General features: G+C 36.6%; 2 protein-coding genes across 3 annotated transcripts; both read left to right on the forward strand.

The window, feature by feature from the left end:
• The first annotated feature begins 465 nt into the window (after positions 1-465).
• LOC130987395 (calcium sensing receptor, chloroplastic) lies at positions 466-5,321 on the forward strand. Its single transcript, XM_057910915.1, has 6 exons — positions 466-895; positions 1,547-1,792; positions 2,712-2,904; positions 3,418-3,559; positions 4,101-4,232; positions 4,983-5,321. Exons 1-6 carry the CDS (start codon positions 644-646, stop codon positions 5,218-5,220), a joined length of 1,203 nt encoding a protein of 400 aa, XP_057766898.1. The 5' UTR covers positions 466-643; the 3' UTR covers positions 5,221-5,321.
• Positions 5,322-10,924: 5,603 nt separating this feature from the next.
• LOC130987396 (uncharacterized) lies at positions 10,925-13,812 on the forward strand. Of its 2 annotated transcripts, XR_009089716.1 has the most exons (4): positions 10,925-11,268; positions 11,349-11,389; positions 12,855-12,934; positions 13,551-13,812. XR_009089716.1 is itself a non-coding variant. In XM_057910916.1 (3 exons), exons 1-3 carry the CDS (start codon positions 11,019-11,021, stop codon positions 13,581-13,583), a joined length of 324 nt encoding a protein of 107 aa, XP_057766899.1. In that variant the 5' UTR covers positions 10,925-11,018; the 3' UTR covers positions 13,584-13,812. The 2 variants fall into 2 exon arrangements, 1 of the variants encoding a protein (XP_057766899.1); XM_057910916.1 differs by lacking the exon at positions 12,855-12,934.
• Positions 13,813-16,964: the final 3,152 nt, after the last annotated feature.

Consider the following 16,964-nt stretch of genomic DNA (forward strand, 5'->3'; position numbering starts at 1 on the left):
CGCTGGAGTGAGGGAGGCGACGACGAGGAGGCAGCGCTGGAGTGAGGGAGGCGCTCGAGTGAGGGAGAAGATGAATTAGGGCTGACTCACTCAAAACCATTTTTCCTTTTTTTTTTTTTTAAATTGATACTCACTAAAAACGACGTCGTTTTGAACGCCGGTGAGTCCACGTTTGAAAATTCCGGTGCCACGTCAACACCGATCAAGGTGATGGTCAACGCGTGTGCAATTTGCAACAAAATTAAAAGGTGGTGTATTCTGGAGCTAATTTTAAAGGTGATGTGCAATATGAAAATTTGAAAATAGTTCGTGTATTTTCCGGCTATTAACCCTAAAAATAATTATTTACCATAATTTTAATATGAAGTAAATAATTTTTTAAAATTGAAGACATACAAAAAGTAAATAGAATTCGAAGTCTAGGTTATATAAACCAAAGAAAGATGTGAAGCAAAGAATTGATCTACCATCATCTTTAACATCCACGTGTCATAACCTGGTTGAATCATAAAAACAACTGCCACTTCGGATGACTGCACCCAACGTCTGAAATCCGGTTAACAAAATTTCCACCTCTCATCACTCATTGCTACTAACAAACTCACACCAACCAAAACAAGTTGAGGGAGCGGTGCTGAAGGTGATGGCCCTCAGAGCTACTTCCACTGCGCGTCCGCCGTCTCTGCCACCTTCGCCGCCGCTCTCTCCGCCTCCCAAGACCGTTGCTCTTCCCTCCAAAGTCAAGATATCATCTTCTAGGTCGCATCAATTGGCATCGCCTGCTATCTCAGCGCCAGCCACTGCTGTTTTGCCCCTGTTTGCTCTCTTTGCAGCTCCTAATGACTCCAGAGCTGAAATTCTCCCGAAAGAACAAATTGTTTCTTCTCTAACTCAGGTTGGAAGGAAGCTTTTTCACTTTTCAGTATTAGCATTTTGATTGCTGGATTTCCTTGTTTTCTGCATCTACTGATCTCGCACATCTTGTGTGTGTTTATTGTTATGTTAGTTTCTCCGAGTGTTAACTGACAAATTCTGAAAGTCGTGCAGCTCCTCGTTTCTAGCATTGGCTTATTGTTTGCTGGCTTTTCTCTGGAAATTGAATTGCTTGCTTCGTGGTAGAGAAATGTAAAAAGGATTTGAGGATACTTTTTAAGTTTTTGAGATTTTTCTTCTTTATTTTTTTGAGGATGGAAACTGCCGAATTGAGACCCTATTAATCCTTATTGGAGGTTTGATCAGGTGGAATTGCAATTGATAAATTTGGATTGTGTGTGCTTTTGTTGAATTGTCATGTTAGTTTTTCTCAGTGTCAACTGATACACTCTAGAAGTTATTCAGCTCCCTATTCCTAGCATTGGCTTATAGTTTGCTGACTTTTCTCTGTAAATTCAGTTACTTGCTTGATAGTAGAGGAAATGTTAAAAAGATTTGGGAATATGTTTAAAGGTTTTTAGCTTCTTCTTTTTTGTTTTGTTTATTTTTTTTTTTTACTTTTATTTTTGAGGAGGGAAATTGCAGAATTTAGACCTATTAATCCTTTAATCAGGTGGAGTCTGCAATTGATAAAATTGGAGAAGTGGGAGGGAGTTTGTGGAACGGTGCCGGCCAAGTGATTGGGGCTGTTACGGGTGCAGTGAAGCCAGGCGTAGATGCAGCATTGCCTATATTAAAGCAAGCTGGAGAGCAGGCTGTGAAGATAGCTTCTCCAGTGGTCTCAGAGGCTTCTAAGAAAGCTCAAGAAGCTATCCAGAGTTCAGGCTTCGACACTGAACCAGTCTTGACTGCAGCTAAGGTATTTCATTTGTCTTAACTACAAATCATTTGAGATTGAGTTACATAAAATAAGAATTAGTCAAATAAATCATTAGTTAAATATTTTGTTATCTTATAGTTTCATTACATGCTGAGAATCCTCAGTGGTTCGCTCCACCTCCACCTGCTAAATTATCCTACCATCCGCAGTGTATCATCCCATCTTAAGTTTATTATAAAACTGAGTCTTGTATATCTAATTGTGACAAATATTATTTTTGAGTTTGATTTCTTGCCTAGTATATGTCTGCCTGCCTGCCACCAAAATCTAGTGATATTTGAATGAGAGGCAAAATACTGGATCAGGTGCCAATAAGTACGTGCACTATTTGTTTTATTATTTTTCTCTCTTATTTTTGTCATTATCTTTGTCAAAAGCCCCTAACGGCTTAGGAAGCTCAGTGAAGATGAATCCACAGGGCAAGGACGGATGGTTGAGTGAGGGGGTATGCGGGGAGGAATTTGCTATGTTTTCTTGGGGACTGGATGTGATTAGTTTTATCAATTCTGGTTCTGTGATGTAGAAGATTATTAGTTTTGTCAAATAATTTCACAGTTCTCCAAGAATATGAAATTCAATAGCCTCATATATTAGTCTTGGAAAGTAAATTGAGTATAGAATCAAGTAATGTTAAATTCCATGACAAAATAAATTTAATTTTGGGGAACCTCTTGAGCAATTTCTGTTATATAGTTCAGGACTAATATCCTGGTGAATTCACCGAATTGTTTTCAGAAACCTTTTATAGATTATACACCTCCCGACCTACATATTTTGCTTTCCCGATGTCTAAAATCATGAGATTCTGTTAGTTATGCACATATTTTGTTGAATTCAGATTTCTTATGCCTCGGTGCTTTCTCATATACTAGCAATGCATGCTACCCTTTATATGCAGACAGTTGCTGATGCAGCTCAGCAAACTACAAAGGTGATTGATGATGCGAAACCCATTGCTGCTTCCACTGTTCAAACCATATCATCAGCAGAACCCATTGTAATTTTCGCAACCGGTGGTGCATTAGTCATTGCATATCTGTTACTTCCTCCCGTTCTTTCTGCCATTTCCTTCAACCTTCGGGGTTACCAAGGTTGGTTGCCTATAATGCAATTAGAATTCTGCTATGATAAAAGATCATCAGACACAGTGAAGAAGACACTATACTAACTAAAGACTGTGCATGAACAAAGATTTGTGTGTCCTCTGTTGATGTTTTCATGGCTCAATATGTAGTTTGATAAGCTCATTATGTTTTCAGTAGCTACTAGAATAAAGTTCTACTTGTAAATTAGGTGTTGATGCATCCTCATTGCAATGCTTTAGGTTGACATGATTCAAATTGAGTCTTGTAACATATCAGATTCAAAATATTCAATGTTTACAAAATTCGCATGATATGTCTGATGACATTCTTTACATAATCATTACAGTTATTTCTAGAAAACTAATTCCAAGAACAGAAATTATCCATAAAATTGTAGATAATGCAAGAGACTCAAAACATGGTTCAAAATTAAAATTTATCTTATTGTTTATTTTCTTCTGTTATATATAATTTACTTGATCAGTGTCTTTCATTTTGGTATTTGATGCCACTCTCTAGGCTTCCTTTCTCCTGCTCAAACCTTGGATCTGATGTCCACAAAGAATTACATTTTGGTTGATATACGGTCAGAGAAGGAGAAAGACAAGGCTGGTGTTCCTCGCCTTCCCTCCAGTGCTAAAAACAAATTGATATCAATTCCGTAAGAGTATTCTATCTGATAACCAATTCCTGTGTTATTAATGCCACTATGTTTGTACAGGAACTCGTAACTTTGTTCGGTCTCACTCTCATACTTATAGTAGAGACCCCTTTCCTCATCTGTTTCCTTTTTGTAGCTAAGAATGTTTTCCAAGGCAGAAGATCAAATTAGTTGTAGCCGAATGTAGGTGGTCATGGCTTTGGACTGAATAAAAAGTTTTCCTTTCTACAACCACAAACCCATACTGTTCTCTCTCAGCAGATATTGGTGCCCATTAAGGGTAAAAAATTTGTAGATTAGTGTGTCCTGTGTCGAGGAGTTCATTGGTTGTCTGGAAGTGGAAATCAACTAAGCTTAAACATTGTAGAAACTAATCTAGAAATGGAGATGGTTTAATACACAAAGTCAGAATTCAAAATAGCGACGTGGACAAGCACACATTACACAATGAGTCTGCGCTGCAATCTCTTACTTAAGTCCTTTCATCGGCTTTATGAGGCATTCAATCTAATAGAATTTGTACCACTGTTGACTGTTTCAGTTTAGAAGAACTACCCAGTAAGGTCAGAAGTCTTGTCAGGAATGTGAAAAAAGTAGAAGCTGAGTTGGTGGCACTGAAGATCTCTTATCTTAAGAAGGTCAATAAAGGTTCCAACATCGTGATATTGGACTCGTAAGTTCTCTTCTCTTTTCACTTGGTATTTTGACTTTGATTAAGAGGGTGTTTTGTATAGTGTGTAATCTACTTAAAACAACTTATAAGCTAATGAGAAATGTTTAGCAAAATAAGTTCCTAAATAGTTTATAAGTTGTGAAAACAAGATTAACTTATGAACTTCTCAAAAAATAAATTCCTAAATCCGATTTATTTTCTCATGATCTTATAAGTTATAAGCAATAATCAATTTACAAAAATAACCCTATTATAGGTTGTTATTTTCAATATATGCTCTTCAAATTTAATATTTCCTTACTTTTTATCTCTAACTCAAAATTTTCTCTCTAATTTATAAAGCTCAATTGTTCAAATACTGACAACTTATAAGTTTTTGACACATTACATTTATAAGTAGTCAGAGCTTATTAGTTGTCTAAACCTTAGCCCAACACCCTGTGGGGGCGTTTGGTTTGGTGCATATGTTACTAAGATTAATAGGATTGGAGAGTGATTAAATAATCCACCAAACTTTGAGGTGATAAATAATCACTCAATTGTATGATTAGAGTGCGGGTCGAGTTATCTATCACGGGCCAAATCATGCAAACCAAACATTTGATTAAGTTAGATTATTTTATCAATAATGTATTATCATTCAAACCAAACGCCTCCAGAGGAACGTGGATTATGTTGCGTCTTGTTTGTGTTTATGCGAAACTTTTTTTACTTTATATATAAACACTTTCGTTTGAAACAACATATCAGGTACTGTGATTCGGCTAAAATAGTTGCTAGAACCTTGACGAAACTTGGGTTCAAGAATACCTGGATTGTGGCTGATGGCTTCTCTGGAAGCAAAGGGTGGCTCCAAAGCCGCCTTGGAGCGGATTCTTATAACGTATCTTTTGCTGAAGTTGTGTCGCCGTCGCGAGTTATTTCTGCAGCAAGTAGAAGATTCGGTACAACTAGCTCAGCCAAATTACTTCCTGGGGGCTCAGATTAATGTTTTTATACTTGTGATTATCGCCATTTTTCCAGTTACATTCTTAGGGTGCTTGTAATGGTGACCTTTTTATCTAAAAAAAGTTGAAGAAGCTGGGTATATATTGCTCTTGATCTCAAGAACTTGGGGGCGGCGGGCTAGCTCGCGGACATTCGTTGGTGTGCGGTACACATGCACACATGGACGCGGCCTGCGTGCTAGCTGGTCACCGTTTTTTTTTTTTTTTTTTTTTTTAATTTTTAAAAATCGTTCAATTTGGTTCATGATGAAAATGTGAAATATGCATCTCAATCCAAAGGTGATGATAAGATTTTTAAAATTAACTAGTGTTTTACCCGTGCGATGCACGGGATTATACATATGTTGTTAAAGTTTTATTATAACATTCTCGAAGATATTTTTGTATAATCTCTAAAATAAATGAGTTTTAAAAATATTTTATTATACAATTGTTATACCAATTATATTACTACTAAAATATATTTAAGACTATCATTTTTAATTACATAAAAATCAATCTAAAAATAATAATACATGAAAATACAATTGGAAACTTCTCATCTTATTATTATAAATTTTGGAAAACTTCTTTATATACAACATTTGTAGTAGACGAACATTCTACTTTGTCTTCATTACATATCAAGATTTCAGACCCCTTCAACTTGTCTTCCATCATTGCAAAGTACAGTTTTGACTACTTTGTGATAAACCACACCAATTACATCTACATATATAAATGCATACCAATAATGTAGATATATCAAAATGTTGAGTTTATAAAAATATGAATTTTGAGATTATCAATTGAATATGCATGTATAAGGAAATAATGAAATAAACACATTACCAAATAGCATATTGTCATTGATAATATCAATGGAGGCAACTTCTTCAAAACTTTTAAAGTTAAATAGTTGGCGTGGAAAACCTTCTTCATAAATTTCAACTATATGATTACTATTAATAAATTTAATATAGTAGACATTTGTCGTTGTTTTATACTTTTTGTTGGAATCATGCATCACCAAATTTTTTTATGGCATGAACACTGTCTTCTTTCAAGATATGTTTGAACTTGGGGATCAACGTGTGATCAAGTGTAGCATGAATGCGGTCACCCTATATTAAAAAAACAACTAAATTAGAAAAACATAATAATGTTGCAAAAATGCTTAAATACGTAATAGTTTAGTGAATAGAGAATTTTTACCTCACGATCATGAAAAATACACTCATAGCTGGTAACATTGTTGGTGCTTTGAGATGAGCGGTTGTATGCACGCACAAGTCTCATTTTAATTGTAGATCTGACATTATTTTGTTGCAAGTTTTTTACTAAAGACCACATGGTCGGCATGCTTGTGATTAGAGAAATGATGAATATCAAAATGAGAAGGGAGTGTAAGTAAAAGTTTAACACGAAAAGTTAGTTTATATAGGCCATGGGGATGCACATTTACTATTGGTGATTTTAAAAAAATATACTATTTGTGATTTCAAATTTTAAAAAAATATAAATTCTAAGTATAAATTCATAAATTTACTATTGGTGATTTTAAATTTTAAATATTGGATATTTAAATTCACAATATATATATATATATATATATATATTTCAAAATTTATATAAATTCACACTGAAAAATATTGGCGACTTTAAATTTTAAATATTGGATATTTATATAAATTTATCTAAAAAATATAAATTCACAATAATAAAGGATATTTTTCACAAAACTATAAATTGCATGATATAAAAGAGCATTGTATAGATTGTAGCAAGTGGGCCCCGCAACTATATAAATCATCCTATGAATTAGTGAACTTTCTAAATATAAATCAACTTTCCAAAAGTAGATGGAGTAAAAGAGCGGGAATTTTTTTTGGCTAGATGGACCAACTTTTATATATGTATAGATTCACACTGAAAAATATTGGCGACTTTAAATTTTAAATATTGGATATTTATATAAATTTATCTAAAAAAATATAAATTCACAATAATAAAGGATATTTTTCACAAAACTATAAATTGCATGATATAAAAGAGCATTGTATAGATTGTAGCAAGTGGGCCCCGCAACTATATAAATCATCCTATGAATTAGTGAACTTTCTAAATATAAATCAACTTTCCAAAAGTAGATGGAGTAAAAGAGCGGGAAATTTTTTTGGCTAGATGGACCAGCTTTTATATATGTATAGATTTTATATATGTATAGATTCACACTGAAAAATATTGGCGACTTTAAATTTTAAATATTGGATATTTATATAAATTTATCTAAAAAAATATAAATTCACAATAATAAAGGATATTTTTCACAAAACTATAAATTGCATGATATAAAAGAGCATTGTATAGATTGTAGCAAGTGGGCCCCGCAACTATATAAATCATCCTATGAATTAGTGAACTTTCTAAATATAAATCAACTTTCCAAAAGTAGATGGAGTAAAAGAGCGGGAAATTTTTTTGGCTAGATGGACCAGCTTTTATATATGTATAGATGAGATAGATCATTAGGGTGTATAATATCATACTCTCTCATTCTATTACAAATGTCTCATTACATTTGGGCACGAAGGTTAAAAAATGTGTAGAAAATAGATAAGAAACAATAGGGCCGAATGACCCTATTCAACATACAACATCAAATTTTGTCCACCATTTGAAAAAACATAAATTTTGGCCATTTTTTGTATGTCATGACTATTCTACCCTTCTCTCTCTCCTCTCTCTTTCTCATCTCCCCCTCTCTCTGCTCTAGCGGCTCCTCTCTCTTTCTCATCTCTCTCCTCTCTCTCTCCAGCGGCTGCGCGGCAGCGGCGCCGAGCTTGGAGAATTCATCGGAGCTCTCGCGGCGGTGGTGGAGGAGATCCTCCATCTCTCTCTCCAGTGGCTGCCGCTCTCTTCTCTCTCTTTCTCATCCCCCTCTCTCTCTCCAGCGCGCGGCGGCGGCAGATCTGGTCTGATGAGGCGGCGGCGGTGGATCTGATCTGATCGTTGCGCCGCCTCCTCCATCGGCCGCCTCCTTCGATTTCAGCCATGGCTGATCTGATCTGATCTGTGTGCTGCACGTATGACACTTATGGCACTATTAGTGCCATAAGTGCCATAAGTGCACACTTCCCCCTAGGGTTTAGATATTCCATTTAGGGTTTAGATTATCCATTTGAGGTTTAGATGTTCCATTTAGGGTTTAGATTATCCATTTAGGGTTTAGATGTTCCATTTAGGGTTTAAATGATGTTGTTGTTTCTGTATTTGTGCTGTACGTATGGCACTTATGGCACTATTAGTGCCATAAGTGCCCAAAATGATTAGTGCCAACGGAAATCCAAAATAAAACCAAAGTAAAATCTTGGCACTTATGGCACTAATAGTGCCATAAGTGCCTAACCCGACCCGGCACGCGACCCGCGTGCTTGATCCTACCCGGTCCGCCTCATTAAGGGTAAAAACGTCCAAATCAATAAAAATGGCCAAAATTTGTGTTTTTTCAATGTGTGACCATAAATTGTGTTTTATGCTTCATTTTGGCTACTTCAAAATTTTACTCAATAGATAAAGTGGGTTAGTGAACATTATTTAAATATTAGGTATGTAGAGAGAATATAATGTAACATTTGTAATGGGACATCCCATCATAGAAAATGAGACATTTATAACTGGACGGTGAGAATTATATATTTATGATAATAATATATTATTTGGTACAATATAAACGATTTTTTTATAAATTAAAAAGATGAATATATTATATAGATTTGAGTGGTTTTATATGCTATTGAAAAAGATGGTATATGTAATATAAATCATAATTATAATCATTATTAATTCTTGATGAGCTAAGAAAATGACTTAAATCGTGTGATGGATAATGGACTTAATCACGTGTTCTGGTTATGAGAATGAGCGCAATATTGAAAAAAAAGTAAATATAGAAGGAAAGTGCGTAAACTACCAATACAATGAGAAGTGCTATTTATAGAACTACAATGGGGGTATTTCAGTCTTTTCTCACTTTTACACGCATTCCTCATGTCCTGGATAACGTCCATAGTCATACAGACAGCGAGGCGGGTCAGCTTTTATCGGGACTTTGTCTCTTTCATCCAGCGATGATCTTGCACACAGGTGTCCAGTGACAGCGCTGCATAATCGGGTACCGTCTAGAGAGCAGTGTCAATCTGAAGTGCTCATTTACTTAACAACCCTGCTCATGGTCCCAGAAAATGACAGCCCTGTTCATGGTCCCCTGGATATTACACGTGTCATGATCTGAGTACCAGCATGATTCACTGGATATTACACGTGTCATGATCTGAGTACCCGTATGATTCACTCCTCATCAGTTCTATATAATTTTAACATATTATACTAAATAATATATTATACTAGTGTGTAACCCGTCGAATTTCGACGGGTATTATTTGATGTTATAATTTATAAATAAAAAGTCCACCTTTCTTTAATAATATATTTATAAATGATGAATATTATTCAATAAAATAAGTGTTAATATAACATAGATCTACGTCACATATCAAATCAAAATAAAAAAATAAATTAAAGAGGACTTTCACCCCTAACATGACTTAGCGAAACGTATATTCAAAAAAAAATTATTTGTCACCCACTACTATTTGTCATCCATACCCGCAATCTGCGGATACCCACTACCGATCGGGTTGCCGCCACCCGCTACCCGTCAGATACCCATCGAGGCTTGAGAGGTAGGGGCGCTGTTGTTTCTCAGCGTCGACATCCTGCAATCACCCACCCAACAAATGCAATAAACCACCCAACAAATAAATCGCCACGAAACTGCAGCAAATTTTAGAGAAAATTTTAACTTCTTGTACACTACTATTTGACACCCATACCCGCGACCCGCGGATACCCACCACCCGTCGGGTATCTACCAACCCACTACCCATCGGATACTCGTCAACCGCTACCCGTCGATATATGTTACAAAGAATGTCTTCTATGATTAATTTGGTAGACATCTAATTAATGTTGGACGTTCTAGAGCATGGTAATTTATTGTTGCTTCTGTTTTGTTGGGATGCTCTAATCCAACTACCCATGCCCTACCCTAGAGCTTGATCAGTCACTAGGGAATGGCTATCGATAAGATTTGGAGGAAATAGAAAGGGTAGCAATTTACTTGATTTGCAAAACTGCTACTTATGTGTGTGTGATCTTGTGCTAAGTGCCCCTGGGCTATTCAGATTACTCTTAAGATTAGAGATTCACTTTCTTCCTGTCATTAACAAACCATGTAACAAATTGTTTCAGCAGAAATTTCAAGCTTATCTATGTGTTGCAGCAATAGTTTGTTTTGTCTGTTCTTTACCAATTATTTTTAGTACTATTCTATGAAAATCATGCCTTAATTTCACTAGGCATTTCATTTTATTATTTTGTGTTACAGTTCCTGCTAAATTAGTTGATGTCTACCTTGATTTGAGGAGCTTAGCTGAAGAACACATTAAGGTAATCTAATGTTGTAACATCCCGTTTCCCCGAGCTAAGTTTAGAATAATTTTGAACTTAGAAAGTAAGATGATTTGCGCCGAATAAAGAAAATAAATTTATTTTAATTCCAACAAAAATGATTTACAAAAACATTTGTATATTTAGTTATTAAGTTTATATGCATTGCATATTTTTTTAATTGAGCATCGTCATTTACACGAACTTTTTTTTTTAATTAGCGAACCCTAAGAAAATATTACAGTTCCCATAATTCAACCCACAAGATTTATTTGTCAAATCAACACCCATGACCTACGCTCCTACCAGCCACCCTACACACCATGCTTTGTACCTCCAAGCTCCCCAAAATTCAACTCTTAGCCATGCTTTGCAGAGGCAATCAACTCCAACACTCCTACTCCTCTGCCAATTTAAAGTTACTGCAGCCAAACTCCTCTGCTCACTCTCCATCCTATTCGAAGCACACTACCACCACTTTAGAAATTCCTTCAACTTCAAGATATCTTCCAAGTTCTTGCTAGAATTCAAGTGTAGAGGTAATGATTCAAATTATTCTTTTACTCTCTTAAGAAGAGCAGCCCTTCATCTCAATAATGTTCATTTCTGAATTTTCCAGCCAACAACCAAGCGAGAACACCCATTTCAAACTTCACCAAGGTAACCACTTGAATTTCTGCTTACCATCACTCTCACAGCAAGCTTCAAACTTGTAAAACTCAACATATGCACAGCACCTCATATAGGATTCTCAGTGATCAAACAAAATGGCATTTACAAATGCATCTACATACACTCTGTTTATATATATATGTTTACATACAAGCATGAGTCTGTGTTTGAAAGAAAAGAAGAGTAGAAGAAGAGTTTTGTTGTTTATTGAAAACTGGAGTCTTGAACTTTGGTATGTTTGTCGAATCTGGGCTAGAAGTCGACGGCGATGGCTCGGTGCCACTGTCGGTATGGCTGGATAAGAAAGAGAGTCAAAGGCTGTGAGGCGGCTCATCGCCGTTGCTCCGGCGAGGTCTTGGGGGGGAAGGTGGCCGACCGGGGCTGAGTTGCTGCGGGCGGCTCCTACTGCTGCTTGTCGGCGGGAGTCCGAGAGGGAGGCTAGGCGCTGCGGCTCTGCCATTGCTGCCTAGCCACGGTGAAGAATGGTGAAGGAGAGGGCGGCGGCGGCCTGGAAGTCGTCGGCTGGTCTGGGCTGGGTTTTGTCGGGGCCAGGGCGGCGACGGCCTTCATGGTTGCTCGCCGGACTGGTTCAATGAGATTTGAGGAGAGATGGGTTGGGGCGGTGGTTGGGTTTTCGCAGAGGAAGGTCAGAGCGCGGCGGCTCTGCCGCTGTCGCTCGGCCACGGACGGAGGGAGAGAAGAGAGGAGGCTAGGGTTCAGGCGCTGCAGCAGCTCGTCGCCGGAAAGGAGGAGAATAGAGGGACTAGGATTTCGATGGTGATGGTGAGGATGATCGGAGACGGCGCTATTTGTCTGAGATGAGCCGCGGCGGCCGTGAGTCCGAGCAGTTGAGAGGGAGGAGCAATTGAGAGAGAGAGAGTCCGAGCAGTTGGGTGAGTGCGTGACTGATGGGGAGGAAGGGAAATAGGAATTGGGTGTTGGGCTTTTATGTTAGGCCGTTTTTTTTGTTTAATTTGTTTCAGTTGGGCCTTTACCTTATTAAATCACTTGGGCCCTTATTTAAATATCCTTTGGGTCAGTTCTATTTTAAAACTTTGGGCTGTCTTGATTAATTAAATTAATTGGGCTGCCCTATTTTAATTGATTGAACTATTAATTGGTTTAATTAATTTATTCAAAGACTAGTTTTCATAATAATATTAAATTATTATTATGTGCATATTTTAAGTAATTACTTATTATATGCTAAGCATGACATGAAATTGCACTTTTACTTGCAATAAAAGTATTTAATTGGTTTTATTTATAATTTCAATTACAAAAGAAAGATGAGTAAGAATATTGTTGGTGTTCTTAACTCAAGAGAAATGTTTTCAATTATTATATTCATTAAATTTTGAAAACCTGGCTAAGTGAATCATAGAATATTAAGCACTACACCATGACTTAAGATTAGTTTCATGAGACCTATTAAGAATAGAATTTCTTGTAGGCTTTGTGGACCAATGGGATTAGCACTGTTTTCCCAAGATGAGTTTATGTGATTATGATCTTCAGGATTTGCCTATCCAGGTGGGCTTACTTTCCAAATGTATAAAGTATGATTGAATTATTAAGCTCTAAATGTTTCAATGAAATGCAAATTATTTATTCAATGAAATACAAACTGTTTATCCAATAAAATGTTTATGTGCACTCTGCTCTGTTTAAGGCTCGCCACAACGAATCAATTGAGGTTCTCTTATGGCCTAACACGTTATTTGAGAATTGTGTACACTCGTTAGCTGACTCGGTGGGTTGATCTCCATCGGGCACTAACTAAGAGGCGTTATAAGGGTGCTTGCTGGATGTGTTCCGAAGCATGTAATGTAAGGGCCTGCCTAGGTAGCGTCCCGAGGTCAATTAAACTTGTCTGGGTTACGCCCTCAGTTCAAGTAAATGGGATAAATGGATCCGTCGGTGGCTAAAAGGTCCGGGATCACAGCGAGTAACGGAAAGGGAGTGTGACATGTGCGCACAAATGAAAAATATTTTAACATGCTTAGAAGTTATTTCACTTTAAAACCTTCTAAGTCATGTCAAGTACAATTGGATAAACTGTCTTTACAAAAATATGAAATGTTTATGAAAATGCATGCCCACTGAGTACATTAGTACTTAGCCCAAAAATACTTTCAAATATTTTCAGGTTGGCTGGCCGGTGCTGACGGGACTGAGCTGAGGCTAGGGTTCAAATTCTATATAGACTTCCGTTGTAGTAATAACTCTTATACATCTTTTGTTTTCTTAACTTAAGATGACTTCATGTCGAGCTTCAATTTAAAATTTCTAGTTTTATGTTAATGAACGTCGGTTGTCAGAAACATGAAACAAAACTTGTGATCCAAAGGGGGGGCTAGCCCGACTTGTTATCTTATTATTCGGGTTTTAACAAGGTTGTTCCTTATTTATTTTTATGAATTATTCACACCTCGATTATATTTATTCCTTCAAGAATTGGGGTGTGACAAATGTTAGCTTCACACACAATTCATAAAGAAAAATCACTCCCCATTAACTAAATATACTTAAGAATTAACACTTGCAATAACAGCTCATAAACTTAAATACCCAACTACAAATAACAAAACACAACTTCTAGCAGCAGCAGCAACAACTCAAATTTCCACAAATCAATAAAGTAAAATATACAAAATCCTTTCAAATCCTTAAACCTAAAACGGTGGAACCACACATCTCTTTTTTCATCTCACCTTCTTCTCCCTCTATCCTCTGCTCACTCTGGCCCATAGCAGCAGCCCTACGCTGCCACCATCTTCGCCATCTGCCCCTGATTCGACTACTCGGCCAACAACACACACACCACACCAAAGCTTCCCCCCTTCTCCTGACTCGGTACAACAGCACCCACAACCACCCGACTCATCATCCACATCAAAATCTATGCTATCAAACAACATTCACACAATATTGTTAGCCATTGATTAGAAAGTTTGTTGTTATTTGCTATGTGAATTGTCAAAAAATGAGAGACACAAACTTACTTGAACAATAAAAAACGTGTTATCAGGAAACAACAGCTAACAAAGCAGCAAGCCAATCAAATCAACATATAGAACAAAGCCATATAAACTAATTCTTGCCATTAAGGATAGGATCACATCGGTAACAACGTTGGAAATTTCGATTAGAGATCGACTATTTGGCGCCAGATACACTCAGGATTCAGGAATACTAATGATCAATCCTCAAATCTCAAGAGACATGCATCTCAGTGTATGCAAACACAAAACTTTATCATCATAGTAAGACAGGAACTTTTCTAATACACCAACTATTCAATTTTTTTTATCACCAAGCGTTCAATAGCTATATTGATCATGTATTATCTATCCACTTCACCACGCTTAAAAATTAAGATAAGCAAAAAGAAAGATAAAATAAACGACTATCTTTGCAGATATAGATCTCTTACTCAATAGACAATATCAGCATAAAGAGAAAACAAACGATTCTGAAATGTAACTCTAAGAACAAATCCATATATAACTTGATACGGACAGAAATCGCAAAGAGAAAAAGATGAAGAAAAATATTCACAGATCAAACAATACACCGGATAAAAAATAAAAAAATTATATAACAACACACCTCATAATGATAGACTGGTAGTCCCTAACGACCAGTGAGCGGCGATTTTGTAAAACTGAATTGTTTTTTCGGTTCGTACTAAAATAATAAGAAATTTCCTCAGATTTATGGAAAAAGGTCCGTTCTTATACTTCAAGATAAGACCTTATCTTTCACCATCATCAACCAACACTATCAACCACTACAATATAGAGAAAGAAAAGAATTAAACCACTAACAATTCAATAAATCTTAAACATATATAACCAATATACATCCTATGATTGTATATATTTCAATTCTTTCCAAATTTTGTTCTTTTATAAAATTGACCAACCTCATTCTATATTTAGAGTCAAAACGTAATCTTTCCTAATAGAATACTTACCATGGATGGCATATATGCTATCATTTATAGTCAAAACGTAATCTTTCCTAATAGAATACTGACCATGGCTGGCGTATCTGCTAATGATAGTGGCTTCTATATTTAGAGTCAAAACGTAATCTTTCCTAATAGAATACTTACCATAGGTGGCGTATCTGCTAAGGATAGCGGCGAATTGAGAGAGAGCAAAGGATGGGTGATCGGAGAAGTTGGGCATCGGCGGCAGCCATTGGCGAGAAACTGTAGAAAAATTAATGGTAATTAAGGGGTGATCAAGAAATAGTAGCATCTAAACTTGATGTTTGAACTTGTAACATCAACGAACACTCCAGCAATGAAAATTTTCCAATCAACTAATCCATACCTAGCCAAAATCGGCGATTCTGAGGATTCCATCTGCAGAAATAAGCTGATGGGATAGCTTCAAATCCCTGTGAATAATCAAGTTGCAACGGACCATCTACGATGGGGGAAGGGATGGATTTGGGGACGAAATTGGGGCTTGGGCAGCCAAACGCCACCGTCCGCTGTCTCTGATGGCAAAGACTGGTGTGGAGATGGGATAAGTATACAGAGGAGATTAAGGCAGCGAGAAACTGGTGTCGGAAGAAAATGCGGCCATGGATCGCGGCGTGGAGGAATCTGGTGTGGAGATGGGGCAGCGGCGCCGACTTGGGGCTGGATTGTGGCGGGAAAGGGAAGAGTGGCCGAATTGCAGCGAGGAAGGGGGAGAGTCGCCGGATTGCGACTGGGTCTGGTGCGGAGAATTTGATTGAATTCGATAGAAATAAAATTTGTGTGTTGTGTGTTAAACAAAAAATAATGAAGTCTTTGTAAAATAAAAATAAAATAGTATATGTGAAATTAATTTGCCACGTGGAATGAATATTATAAACTCAAATGCTCTAGAATTGCAGGGATTTTGAATGCTGAAATTCTAGATATGCCACGCGGGACATTGAATTAAGGGGGAGCTTAAACCGCTAATCGTATTATATATTTGATTTTATAGATATTTTAATATACTCTATTAAATATGATATTATTATAACATGTGGCACGAAACATTTTAGTCATACATTATTCTACATCGTGTACCAAATGAACCCAAAAGATATCTATATATAATACTGTCGCAGCCTGATCCCGACGCTAGTGATAGCGGGGTACGAGTATCGATACGATTATTTTAAAAGAATAAAAGACAAGAAGAATAGATTGAACATCAAGCGGAAGCTCGCATGAAAAAGTGTTATGGAAATCATCAAAATCAACTCCAGGGGTATAAATGTCAACATCGTCATAACTCCATAAATATCAGGAATTTCAAGAACAAAAACAAAATGGGTATAGCTCATTTTTCATAAGGAAACATAATATGCAGAGTATCGCAGCAAAAAGCAAATCGATTATATGTATGAAGACATATAACCGCGAGTAAATTGCTTAAATTCAAAGAAAAACAAAGTATCTCAATTATCAAGACTCTATCCACATGAAGGCACAACAATAATATAAATACATTGATTGAAACGTTTTCCCCACCAGCACCAGACCAATCTCGCTCCCCGCTTAGCCTGCACA

Source organism: Salvia miltiorrhiza, chromosome 6 (assembly GCF_028751815.1).
Source record: "Salvia miltiorrhiza cultivar Shanhuang (shh) chromosome 6, IMPLAD_Smil_shh, whole genome shotgun sequence".
NCBI classification, from domain to species: Eukaryota; Viridiplantae; Streptophyta; class Magnoliopsida; order Lamiales; family Lamiaceae; genus Salvia; species Salvia miltiorrhiza.

Excerpts from the sequence above, each read along its gene's own strand:
- LOC130987395 (XM_057910915.1), top strand. The coding sequence starts at position 644 with ATGGCCCTCAGAGCTACTTCCACTGCGCGTCCGCCGTCTCTGCCACCT. Across the intron at positions 1,793-2,711 it reads CAGTCTTGACTGCAGCTAAG|ACAGTTGCTGATGCAGCTCA; the intron begins GTATTTCATTTG and ends CTTTATATGCAG. Across the intron at positions 3,560-4,100 it reads AACAAATTGATATCAATTCC|TTTAGAAGAACTACCCAGTA; the intron begins GTAAGAGTATTC and ends TGACTGTTTCAG.
- LOC130987396 (XM_057910916.1), top strand. The coding sequence starts at position 11,019 with ATGACCTACGCTCCTACCAGCCACCCTACACACCATGCTTTGTACCTC. Across the intron at positions 11,269-11,348 it reads GCTAGAATTCAAGTGTAGAG|CCAACAACCAAGCGAGAACA; the intron begins GTAATGATTCAA and ends TGAATTTTCCAG. Across the intron at positions 11,390-13,550 it reads CCATTTCAAACTTCACCAAG|GTTGGCTGGCCGGTGCTGAC; the intron begins GTAACCACTTGA and ends AAATATTTTCAG.